We start from the raw sequence: 12,776 nt of genomic DNA, 5'->3' as shown, positions 1-12,776 counted from the left end.
CCAATCGCATAATGGATACGGGGATTGGATCATTATATAGGTCCCCCACCCCATGAATATTGTAATTGAATTGAAAATAGTTCACTCGAGGATGGTATTGATTCAAAAAATATGTGCCATTATATACCCTGATACAAGCCCTATACTTCACATCAAAAATTATGGCAGGTTTGTAAGTCTGAAAGGTGATATAGAAAAATGGAAATGTGGATCCAAATTTACTTTACACCCCCTAAAACGTAAATCATTCGTCACAGACCCCATAACTCACGCAGGTCGATTTTTTTTACATGTCAGGAAAGATTCTGCCAGCATGTAACTGTAGACAAATTCACGGAGTGTACCATGGAATTATCATGGAGAATTTTTCAAGTATTTTCGGTCCCAGTGATCCATCGGTACCACATCTCCCTAACTGATTACGATTACTAATCACGATTACCCCATGCGTGACTGGGTGTCTTACGGACTGTGTTGTCATCACTGACTGTGGTCATCGTGCCTGGGGTGAGTTTTGGCATCATGTCTTGGGTGTGTTCGGACAGTTGCAACTCGGGCATCGTGTCTTGGGTGTGTTTGGACTGTGTTGCTACTCGGACATCGTGTCTGGGATTGTTGGTGCTGCGACATACGTTATTGTTAATATAACGACTGTTCTTATTGTGAACATGACTGTTCTTATTGTGAACATGACTGTTCGTATTGTGAACATAAGACTGTTCTTATTATGAACAAAACTGTTCTTATTGTGAACATAATCGAACCAACCATGTAGAGACAGTCCAAGTTCACGAAAATCCGGGTCCGTCTGTTAGACTTTCTTACTTATCATTCTGTATTGGGTTGGGTGGTGACTGGTGACTGGTGACTGCTGAGCTGTTCGCGACGGATTGCCACAAATCTTGCATTATGGTTGGGGATCCGCAACCCTGTGAATTGATTTGAAGGAAAGATTTAGTTTTCGTTACGTTATTGTTCAAGTAACAACGAGTATAGAATTCTGGGCGTGTTGGTGTTTTATATCGCAATCAAAGATGCTGCAAAGCAGTGGCATTCAAGGTAAGCTCCATATGGCATGTGAGTGATATTGGCAAATTGACAAGTAGCCAAGTACAAGGCCGCGAATAGCACTCATTCTCGAATGATTTATTCTCTGAGCATTCAATCGGTACAGTGCGCTGAGAGTGAACGTTTGAACTTCCTTGGTCGTTCGTGATTAAGTAGGCCTACATGCTTCTATATGTTTGTGGCTCAGCTCAGCTGCTCAGTTGAGTTTATTGAGAATTTTCATCAATTTAAACCACCACAAGACTGACTATGTATACCGAATGTTGAGTGACCTGACCACCATATATGACAGCGACCAGTCTGACTACCAAAGTTGCAGTTACATTTCATTGACATTACACAATCATAATTAGAGCAGTTTACAATGTTTGTGTTTCAAGTTAAGTTGGTCCTACATGTTTGTAGTATACATCCATCACTGGAGATGACACCCAATGCCTTGTTGAAGTATTGGAATTCTGCTGGTTTGCTATGTCTATAATAATCATTTTAATTCATGCTAAGCAAGAGATGCGAGTACCATTCAAAGGCGTCATTGACTCTGATGCGACTGTGAGTCTGTGACTATGACAATATATGGTATTGACTTGTATTACAGTTGTCCAATTTGCATTGTTTTTGAAACATGATAGAAGTGCTTCTCAAGCTTTTTTTGTGTGTCGAACCTCTAATGTTATTATGACAAACTCATGTCCCCTGTATACTACTCTCATTCAATGTATAATATATAATATATATAGGCCTAATTGGCAGCTGATCACTAACAGAAAGAAGATCAGCACCTTTGAGAGCGCCACCCCCAAGAATGTATACCACTGGTTTAGTGAGACAAGTTTGAAATGCACCCTTGTTTACTTTTTTGTCCTTGTTCACCCCGTGCATATTTTGGTACACTGTTGAAGAGCACTGCTATATAGAATATGATGCTGTGAGGACTGTTGTCGGTTTCACAAAGAGGAATACCCCATGATTTGATTGGAGTTTAGATGTAGGTTTGATCAAACTGCATGATAGAAACAAATTTCCTATGTGATAATCCCGCTGAGTTTTTATAATTACAGTTTCATATCATTTAACGAATATGCAATCTACCTGAGCTCTACAGCCTGCGATAATATCTTGCTCCCAATTTGAGATTTGTAGAATCATGCATTCTAGTTTACATGTGAACGTCTTACTCATGAATGAATTAACTGTTAGCATTTCAATAGGTAGGCACTAATCGTACGTTTTGCTTCAGATCAAAATGACAAGTGGTTAATAACATCGGATGAGAGGCAAGGTTATGATCGGCAATTTGATCAACTCGGCGGGGCGAGCGGATATTTGCGGGGCGACCAAGTACGGCCTCATTTTTTTCGATCCAATCTGCCTGCACCCACGCTGGGTCAAATATGGTGAGAAATATGTGCGATTACAAAACAAAGTTCTGACAATTTTTCTTTTGATGAGGTTACATAATGCCCATTTTAATACAGGGAACTGGCCGACTTCACAAAGGATGGGAAAATGGATCGGTTAGAGTTTGCGATCGCGATGAAACTAATCAAACTGAAACTGCAAGGCAACGTTTTACCGAAGACCTTACCTGCATCAATGAGAAAGCAAACTGCGAAATTTGATATATCCTCATTTGGTAAATAGCATCTGCCTGTAATTTCTAGTATATCATATTCCCATCACTGAGTTATTATAAATCTGTTGTCAAGATATCCAAAATCAATGCTGTAATGAGGTCAACTGAAGGTACTCCCTGTCGTTCGGCCTTGCTTTTGTCTTGGTTTGATAATTTCTAAATTGTTAACATGCTTACTAAAGATTGCCCCAGTCGGTCATTCTGCAGTTGTTTATCCGACATTATGAATTCAAAATGCGAATCCATAGCTATTAGTTTTAAATGCTGATAGCAGATGTATTGCTGCTTTTAACAATAATGCGAGTCTAACAGGGGAAAGTTCTCAATAAGAACACATATTTTGTAATGAAAATATCAAAAACTACAGCGAGTATAATTTACCATAATATCTAGTACTAAATGCTGCTAAATCGACCACTGTGTTTCCAGAGATGATTGAGATGAAAAAGTAGACTTGATAATGTCATAATGTAGTTGTAACGTCATGAAAACAACAGAATTGTCCTGGCCCACCCTTTATCCCCTGACTGGTTATGTGGTAGGTGTGTCATGCAGCTGTTTGGTATATCATAATATCTTTAGTCCTATCCTAAAACCTTGTGCCTTCGACGCAATTTGTTCTGTAGTCTGTCCTTTCATATAAAGATACCGTACATATTATTATGTCAGAATAATGAAGTTTCTTGTGATCTTGATATTTCCGAAGTTACAAATTTCCACCTGACACTGGCTGATTCGTTACACTTGTCGGCTATTTTTAGCATTTATTGGCAGCATGTGTTGGCCTATATAGATAATATGTTTGGCATCCAACAGTGTACATTATTTTTAGCCCAAACATCTTTGAACGCTGGATTATCCGCGACAAAAGAAGAGGTGTCCCTGCTATCGTCCATGTCCGCATTGCCGAAGGCTGTTTCGGCACAGCCTGCAGCGAACTCTTTTTCCAGTGCGAGCGCATCTCATGCGATGCCTTCAATGGGCAACAATGCAGCTCCGAATACCTACGGCAATTTCGGAGGGATGGGCGCACTCCCGCCAGGTATGGGGAATGCCGGGGGATTTGCGGCTTCACCAATGTTATCTGGGACCGGAATGATCGGGCCTAATGTCATGATGGGAGTTGGCAGTACTGGTGCTATTGGCATGCACAGTATTCAAGGACTTGGAATGAGTTCGGCTGGTGTTACACCCATTTCAGGAATGTCAAGTTAGTATTTGTGCCATTGAATGTGATTTTCTAAATTATACTTCCAAATTGTGCAAGATATGATCTGGTTTGCTTTACTCATCGTGTGATACTTGTGCATAGTAGTGATGTTTACTGAAGACTATTATTTGTATTGCCTTGTTGACAACAATTAGCCGGTGGTGTGTTACAATTGTGATCTTGAAACATGACAACTGTGAAGTCCCCATTTGATTGTGATTATGTTCTGTTTGACGCACTTATCACGACGTTACTACATACAGTGAAAAGCAACTTCCTGTAGCAATGTGATACCCCGTCGATTTCATATATGCAATAGGAAACGATTGATTGCCTGTAAATCTGCTGGAGTCGAAGTGAATATGAAAATTTAATTTGTGACTAGCAGATATGTCATACGGTGTGGGTCAATGGTCTTCAGTTAACCAGCAGCTAATGATTTGCATTTGTACGCCTGATCTTTCGCTGGCATTAGCACACGCGTTGTAGTGAAATGAGACCTGTGACTAATATTTGCATTGACTTGTATTTCGAGTGCACAATTCTCTGTTATTTCTTGTGATACTGGATGCATTGTGTTCATTTACCTTGTCCAATTGTATTCTAGGTACTACACCCATGTACACTATGCCAACGTCGCAAAGCGTGCCTATGCAGAACACTGCCCAGATTACGACCCCCTCTCATAGTTCGTTTGTTCCTAACTCTGCGCCTACGTAAGTTTCTGTTTCGGTCTTCTAATCATATATACTCGATTTTGTGGTGATATACTGGAATCTCTATTTTCAGAGGAAGTCCGTCTTTTGGGTCCGAATGGGCCGTTCCCAAGCCCAGCAAGTTGAAGTATAACCAGTTATTCAACAGTCACGATGTCGGAAAAACTGGATTTGTCTCAGGTAATCGTGTTATCGATGAGATTATTTCGTGTGCGTTTTGGGTATTGTAGGTATGCAATTTCTGTTGAACTTTAATAACTTGACATTTGTAGGCCTACTACACAATTTTTATCCATAGTCACACTCACATTGCATTGTATCGATAGACTCTAATGTCAAGCAACTTACTAAGAATGCAGTAAAATTTCTGGCCGGTGTGAACTTTGTAATGCCGTAACCCCAATTTAGTTACAACATTATACATTGGTTGTAAAATTGCTTTAACTTCTTATCATGATTGGGGATCAAACCCGGAGCTGCTTTTGTGCTCCGGTGTCCATTTTATGCTAGTTTGAATTTAGTTGCCAGACTTGTTTAAATTTTACTTATTGGTATGGTCATGGTACGCTGAATTGTGCTGTAAGTTCTAAGTTGTGACTGCAGCCACTGTAGCGATGTCTTCTTCGGCGTTGGTGATATTTTATGGGCCGATTCTTTTTGATCTCCTGACCCCATTCGTGCATACAGGCATGGCTGCGAGACATCTGCTAAAACAGACTGGACTACCGGAGCCAATGCTAGCGCAGATATGGAACTTGAGCGATATTGACAAAGACGGTCGACTTACGCAAGAGGAGTTTGTTCTTGCGATGCATCTAACCGATACGGCTCGATCAGGTAATAGGGCCAAGATGATCTGATACGTGATTCTCTCGGTGTTGGTTGCAGCGTAGTGACACTGCCTATTATGATCCAACCGAAATACAATAATAATACAAATATGCAGACTTAGTAATGAGTAGCCTATCGGATAGTAATGATTGGTAGAACATATCAAAACGGAATAGTCTCTTGGAAATATTTTATGTCGTAAATTGTGCTTCATTTCCAATTAATTAAGGATTTGCAAACCAGACATTTGTTTAACAGGCTCTGCTGTTCCTCCTGTTCTACCTGCGGAACTGGTGCCTCCTTCTTATAGGCGTAATGCGGCGAATGCAACGCCCGTTTTATCTTTGAACAATACAGACGCTCTGGCTAACATGGAGAATTTGAATGTGAGTGACTTTGGTCAATTTATAAGTCGTGTCATGAGATCTGTGCGACTAAAGCCGCAAAGGTGTCTTCAGTGCTGTTCTGAAGTGCGGTAGTATACACGGTTCTTGTATTTCTAATATACCGGTATGTGACTCCTTTAAATCTGTAGTTGTAACCGGTAGTCTGCTCTGTATCCGTGGCGTCGAAGATCTTATCCTTTAAGTGCACTGCTAGGTACCACACAGGGCTGTAACAGATTGACTCGAGTCGAGTCATGACTCGAGTCATTACAACCCTGGTACCACATAATGGTTGCTGGTGCTGAACATGGGCATGAAAGGATGATTTTCCCTAACCTTTTTAGACCCATCGCCCCCTTTTCAAGCTCAACACCGATCATTGCCCCCCAAATTTTGTGAACCGAAAAATGGGCATACAAACTGTAATCACCGGCGGGTTGACTAAAAAAAAAGGTCATTTCTTTGACTTGACTGCAATATATCCGTTTTAACGCGTCATCGCCCCCCTAGACCGCCAAATCGCCCACGTTGGGAACCACTGAGCTAATCTAAGATCAACTTTTCAGTTTTCTGTGGCAATGTCATTGCAAATACTCCACAAAAAACGAATTTTACTGCTTTTACTGCCTATGAGAACCAAAATCAAAGAAATGAGTAATTTTCATTTCCTTATTTTCTATATTTTACGCTGATCAGTGGCTGTTGCCTTCTCAGTCTGCCGCTCCGCAGAGCTCTAGAAAATGCATCTTATTGAACGTAATATGTCATCAATGATTTCAAATTGGTTCAAAATGATCGTTGTTTTCTTCAGTACTTCGATTAGAGAATTCGCAATAGTTCTAATATTACTTATAATATCAGCTAAACGAAAAACCGGCCATGTCGCTCGCCACCTTCGAGGACAGGCGCCGAGATAATTTCAACAAGGGCAACATTGAGCTGGAGAAGAGAAGACTGGCATTGCTGTGAGTAGGCTTGCGTTTTTCTCTTGGCGAAATGTCTGCAACAATTTTCCTCTGCCCGATTCAGAGAGGAGCAAAGGAAAGAGCAAGAAAGGGTGGAGAGAAAGGAGAGAGAACAAAGGGAACGCCGCGAAAGAGAAAGGTGAATTTAATAGGTTTTGTAATCCTCATTAATTATAGAGGTAGCCTCAAAACCTTTGCTGTTTCTTACTCGTCATCCAAAACATGTTGCACGTTCATTGAAATGACATTCCGGCAGCTTTGTGATCTAGCCGGGCTACGCCCATGGGAGCAGCACACTTGTTATGTGTTTTCAGAGGTGGTCAGTTACAAACTACTTGACTACCTTTTTCAAAGTAGGTCGCTAAAGTAAGTTTTGCGTACTTGCAGTGCTCCAGTGGTTATGTATGTGGTTATGCTAAGTCCTCAAGAGTCACGGCTGCTTGAACAGTTTTTTTTTGGCAAATCTACTTAACTTACTACGATTAGCATAGCATTTTGTATTTTTAATTGTCATATTATATATTTATAATCTCCGTAAGAACCACGAGCAATAACCATCGCAGTAACCGTTGAATATATATTCCAAGATTGTGCCTGTTTTGAATCCAGTGAAGTCGCCACAGTACGAATGATATGGAAAGTTCTACAATGCAGGCTACCTTATAGGCAACCGGAAAGAATATGATGCCTATTCTACATTAGATTAATGTACAATTGAATAATATATTCAGATTGAAATGAACCAGAATATTTTCGGCTGATACTCGTGAGGGGTAATCGACAGCAAGTAGTAGAGAATTGGAAAGAACATTGTATATCAACGACATTGTATACCTCAAAGAAGCTCGTCATTAGATTAATGATGATTTAGTATTTTTTCGACCATACTCATTTCATTTACACTTTCTTGCAATGCTGTGTGTTGATCACGTCATCACCGATATATGTCATGCCCATGAAAGTGTGTAGCTTTGTAGTAGGCCTACATGTTTATCTTGTTGTGAGGAGTGTGTAATTCCTGAACTATAAAAAAATCGTTTCTGGCTTTTCGACTGCAATCATTAGAATTGATACTCAATCCAGATTCGAGTACCGTACTCGTAGCATTGCGCCCTGCGTAGTTAAGACTCATACGGTGTCTGTATCTTTAAACTGTGTGGCTCACTTCTCTCTTCACTCGCTCACTCTTCTGTTGTCGTGTGCAGACGGGAGCAGGAAATGAGACGGCAGGCCGAGCTGGAGCGGCAGATCGAGATGCAGCAAGCGGCGGAGCGAGAGAGAGAGGAGGCGAGGCGGAAAGCGATCGAGCAGCGGGAGGCGGCGCAGCGAGAGCTCGAACGCCAGACGAGATTGGAATTTGAGAGGTGCCGTTAAATTCTTCCTGAACCTTAAAAAAGATGCCTGTATCAGTTCTTAGTAGAGGTGGATAGTCATGGAGAACTACTGCCAAAAGTGTCAAACCCCTGAATAAATCTACTTTAGGTGACACATACTTGAGTTTACTCGGACATTTCGTTTTTTACTTCCACTTGCCTCGGAAACAGGGGTGTGTTGCGCTACGGAAGTGGTCACTAGCGAAGCAGTAATTTTACTGGACCATTATTTGGTCAACAAAACTACTTCAAATTTTAATTCTGAAATGTAGAAAGTAGTTTTTTAGTGGGTAAGTTTGCAACGCTTATACGGGTGAAACTGTCGTAAGAATCGTATGACGGTTGGCTTGCCGAAGGTATTATTTTCGAATATTCTAGTCCTACCTATCTGTGGTGTCATCAGTCATTTTATGTTAGTCACAAAATGTGTGTTGCAATTTCGAAAGTAATCAGCACCGTACAACTGCCTAAAGTATGCGAAGATTTTAAGCAAGCATTTGTGGGTCATGGCTAAACTATATGCAATCCCTCTGCGTTCTCTTGCGGGTCGAAACGGGTTCGATTTGATTACAGAGTCAAGCGACAGGAGCTGTTACATCAGAAACTCCGGGAACAAGAGGCTGTGACGAGTCTGCATGCAAAAACAAAGGAACTGGACGTTGAGATCACTACTCTGGTTTGTGTTTTAGCGTGACTTGATTTTCTTGTGTTCCTCGCTCAGTTTTTTATTTTTATGATCCAAGTAAGCAGACTTCAATCCAATACTTTCTATAAATGGCTCCAACATTGAATTTTCATACCTGCTATCGGTGTTGGTAATCGAAATGAACTCATTTGAGCAGTGCTGATGCTGTACGGTGTAAATTTGTTTAACAACAAATAGGACTGTTTGGAATAAATATGATATAGTTTCAATACTTTTTTCACGTCGTGGAAGCCTTAAAACCGTCCCAGCATCCAAACACGAATCGCAAAGTTGCACAATTTTCATAAGTGACTTTTTTGCGAAATACAGTGATTGACCCCCAGCATTGTCATTGAAGTATTTTGAAATAGATATGTTCGGACATACCAAATTATCTTTCATTCAGTCTGACTGGCATTATTTTATTTGCGTTTGCATAAAATCCACATATTTAAACTAGTCTAGTATTCATTTATATTGATTTAAGTTAAGTAGCGAGATGTTTTCAAATAAGAAAAATATACGCCCTTCACGCTATTTTATCAACAAAAATATAGAGTATATATTTTCTGCCCACTGTGGGAGCCTCGAAACCTCGCTTGTTTGTGTCTCGGCATCCAAGACATGTTGCACAAAGCTGTGCATTCCTGTCAGTTAGTGATCGACCCACATCATTGTCACATAGCGCTACGATATGAAATAGTCCAGGTCAGGTTGTTTAATACTCAATTCGGAATTAAATCACCCGGACACTGTAGTTTTCGCAGCCCAAGTTGTAATATGTGATACTTAAATCGCTCGGGCTGTCGATTTTAGCAGCGCTAGTACCGTTATAATTCAAGATCAAAATCCGGTAAACACACTGTGGGACTTAGATAAAAATGGGGTTCTCAACATCCCAACTAACTTGTCGGGACGCTTAATAATGAATCCCCCTTTTACTCTAGAATGAGAAAAAGGACCAATTGCAAATTCGCATGTCTGACCTGGCATCCAGGGAGAAGGACCAGAAGGCCGCGCTGGACACGATGGAGCAAAGCCGAAACATGAAGTCGAGCCAGGTCAGCCGGAGACAAGAAGAGCTCAAGGTGAACCGCCTGGACATTGATACGTTTCTTACAGCATTTTTCTGTTGTTTCAACAGCTGAAATTATGCCTTCGTTGGCAGAGCAGGTAGTATCAAGGTCTCCGATCGACGATGTATACAACAAATTGTGTTTTTCATCCGTGTGGCAGCCACATCTCAATTTCCGATTTCAAAATGTACTGCAGCCCACCTCGAAATTTGCTATCTTCCTACTCCAGGCCTGTTGCCTGTTTCTTATGCTTAATACTAAAAATCAGAAAAAAATTCAGCACCTTCACCCAGACTACTCGTACTCGGCCTATTTGGGAGGTCATCACCTTCACTATTCCTAGAAAAAAGTCAATCAACCTCAAGGTTGAATAATAATGATATAATAATAATTTATAGAGCGCTGGATATAACAATATATCATTACTACACTAGGGCGCTGTAGATAAAAGGCAATGAAATATAAAAGTTAACGATATGTAGAAAAGACGGAGTGCCACTGCTTTATTGGCATGCGTGTAATTAGGATGAGATATCAATTCACCTTTGTTCAATATTGGTGGAAAAGCCTTTTTTTTTAGAAGTTTGATTTTCTCTATAAGACGAGATCGAACGGTTGTGACTGACTGACACAATGAGAAATGCCATGCCATATAACCCCAAATTATCCCTAACCTGCAACCCACAACTCAAGTGTTACATGATATAATGAGGCATGGTCGTATGTCCACGGACTGTTGTGGATATGTGAAATGTGTCATCACATGCCGCACTGTAGTGTATAGCGATTGACGAATATTTTTAATAATATTGAAAATCATGTCGTTTCCCGAAAATGGTTCCGAATCACTCTGTCATCAATAAAATTTGTAATATTTGACTGCAATTCGCGATTGAACACAACGCCGGAATCATAATTGCGAAATTAGTAACTGATGGAAATGTCTTATTTTGCGCAGGAACTAAATAACAAACTGGACCGGCTGCAGCCTGAGAAGCAAGAGCTTTTGGATCGCATGCGTGACGGAAACAATAATGAAAATTACGGTATGTGTAATTCGGTGCTTCGCAACCTAGCTATTATGTCGGATTGTCTCACACGTATGGATCGATATAACTGTGAATATTTAAACATTGAGCCTGGCACGTTTCGCACTGTGATTAAGGATTGGTGTTCTTCTAACCTGCGATGGTCAGGGTAGGCATCATTTGTACTCGAGTAGAAGAAGCAATGTCATAAAGTTTAATGATGTTACAAGTAGAAATGACTATTTCCAGGACATTTTAAAATTACATCAAGTGGAACCAGAAAATTACGTCTTGAAAAGTACCCAAGTAGTTTCAAAGAATTTGATCTAAGAGTAGCATGCTTTTAGCAGTTTATTGGAGGTTTGAAATGGCCGGGTGCAGAATGATTGATGACACGATAAGTAGGTGTAATTTTCGAAAATAAATTCACATATCTTGGTACAGGGGCTATTTCACCCATGAGTATGACAATTTCACTGATATTGGTGATGTGAACGAACACCTCAAAACTAATTCCTAATTTACGAAATCCAAAGTATGTTCTTCCTAAAAAACTGTAAAAGTGGAAAAACCTCGAGTACGTAGGGTACTCCAGAAAAGTAGAAGTACTCAGTTACTGAATCCGAGATTTCGAGACGTGGCTATCTCTGCAGATCACATTATCACAGCCATTCTAAATTGTTTCAATTCACATAATCTGCTCGTAAACAGCCGTCTCCTGCATAATGGATGAGTAACCTTGTCTTTCACGCATCTCGCACATTGAGACTTCTCACGAAAATACACGTTCTCGGAATTCGGATCAATTTCTAACGTTTAATAATGGATCGTTGTGGTTTTTCTTGCCGGTTCGCCATGAAACCGTTGGCTTGCTCCGATAACAAGTAAAGATGGTCAAAGTTGTTAGCGTTGTACTAAGTAGAAGCAGAAGTTATAACTCAATTACAAGTTAAAGTAGCAATTTGAAAGGCATGAAAGGTCTCAGAGCTACTCAGCGAGTGGTTTCAAATATCATACTTGATGTATCTTCCCGGCGAATAGAAAATGGCCAATGACATACATCAAGTATGATATTTAATGTATCTTCCCGGCGAATAGAAAATGGCCAATGACGTACAAATTGGTGTGATCTTCAAAAATGCACGCCGTTATGTCAACACAGCAGCTATTTCGCACCGTTCTACTTTCGATTTCCTACCACTACGGGTAATTTTATAGGGTTGCACTTGCAGTGCTCTTATAGGGTTGCACTTGCGTTGGGACCCCGGGATCCCGGGATTTGAAGCAATCCCGATCCCGGGATTAACCCCAATGAAATCCCGGGATTTGTAAACAGCATCTACCCAGCCTTACGTAGCGCCATATCTCTTATTTTGGTAGTAAAGCAATGTCACAAACTTGACTGAAATTGTCAAACTCTGAAATATTGTTTCTTAACCTTTTTTCCTGCAGCACCTCTTTTTGAAAATTGCGTAGGCGGTCTGGCGCTCACACCCATATTTACGCAACAATTTACGAACCGTCTAAACGACGATACCGGTACTCTTGATCAGTGGTTCCACCATTTTGGATGTCGGAGCTGCATTTCAAACTTCGGAGTATACGTAGGGAGCCGCATAAACACTCGAGTGGGCTATATACTTAAGACGAAAATTTGAAGGTAGCTAGTAATAACCTACCTCTGGATCTCAAAATCTATCTATCTATCTCAAAAGCATTCACATGCACATGGACTTCTATTGATTCTACATCGTTATTCTGATGTTGGTAAAATTGCGTCGAAGTTTACTATTCACAAAGTC

The 12,776-nt window shown here is 40.5% G+C and overlaps 1 protein-coding gene across 2 annotated transcripts in view; it reads left to right on the top strand.

Moving 5' to 3' along the window:
* Positions 1–838: 838 nt before the first annotated feature.
* LOC145452798 (intersectin-1-like) overlaps positions 839–12,776 on the top strand; it is a 31,056-nt gene continuing 19,118 nt past the window's right edge. For both annotated transcript variants that reach the window (XM_080330940.1, XM_080330939.1), the window contains exons 1-14: positions 839–1,059; positions 2,309–2,465; positions 2,547–2,704; positions 3,537–3,914; positions 4,522–4,630; positions 4,704–4,810; positions 5,318–5,467; positions 5,720–5,847; positions 6,709–6,812; positions 6,877–6,951; positions 8,018–8,176; positions 8,759–8,861; positions 9,818–9,958; positions 10,905–10,992. In XM_080330940.1, coding sequence (XP_080187066.1) covers positions 1,035–1,059; positions 2,309–2,465; positions 2,547–2,704; positions 3,537–3,914; positions 4,522–4,630; positions 4,704–4,810; positions 5,318–5,467; positions 5,720–5,847; positions 6,709–6,812; positions 6,877–6,951; positions 8,018–8,176; positions 8,759–8,861; positions 9,818–9,958; positions 10,905–10,992 — 1,882 coding nt within the window. In that variant the 5' untranslated portion in view covers positions 839–1,034. The remainder of the gene's footprint in view (positions 1,060–2,308; positions 2,466–2,546; positions 2,705–3,536; positions 3,915–4,521; positions 4,631–4,703; positions 4,811–5,317; positions 5,468–5,719; positions 5,848–6,708; positions 6,813–6,876; positions 6,952–8,017; positions 8,177–8,758; positions 8,862–9,817; positions 9,959–10,904; positions 10,993–12,776) is intronic.

This window comes from Botryllus schlosseri, chromosome 12 (assembly GCF_051294905.1).
Source record: "Botryllus schlosseri isolate E-star chromosome 12, Bs_hap1, whole genome shotgun sequence".
NCBI lineage: Eukaryota > Metazoa > Chordata > Ascidiacea > Stolidobranchia > Styelidae > Botryllus > Botryllus schlosseri.
Note: the sequence above shows the minus strand (reverse complement) of the source record. Positions and strands in the feature narration are given on the sequence as shown.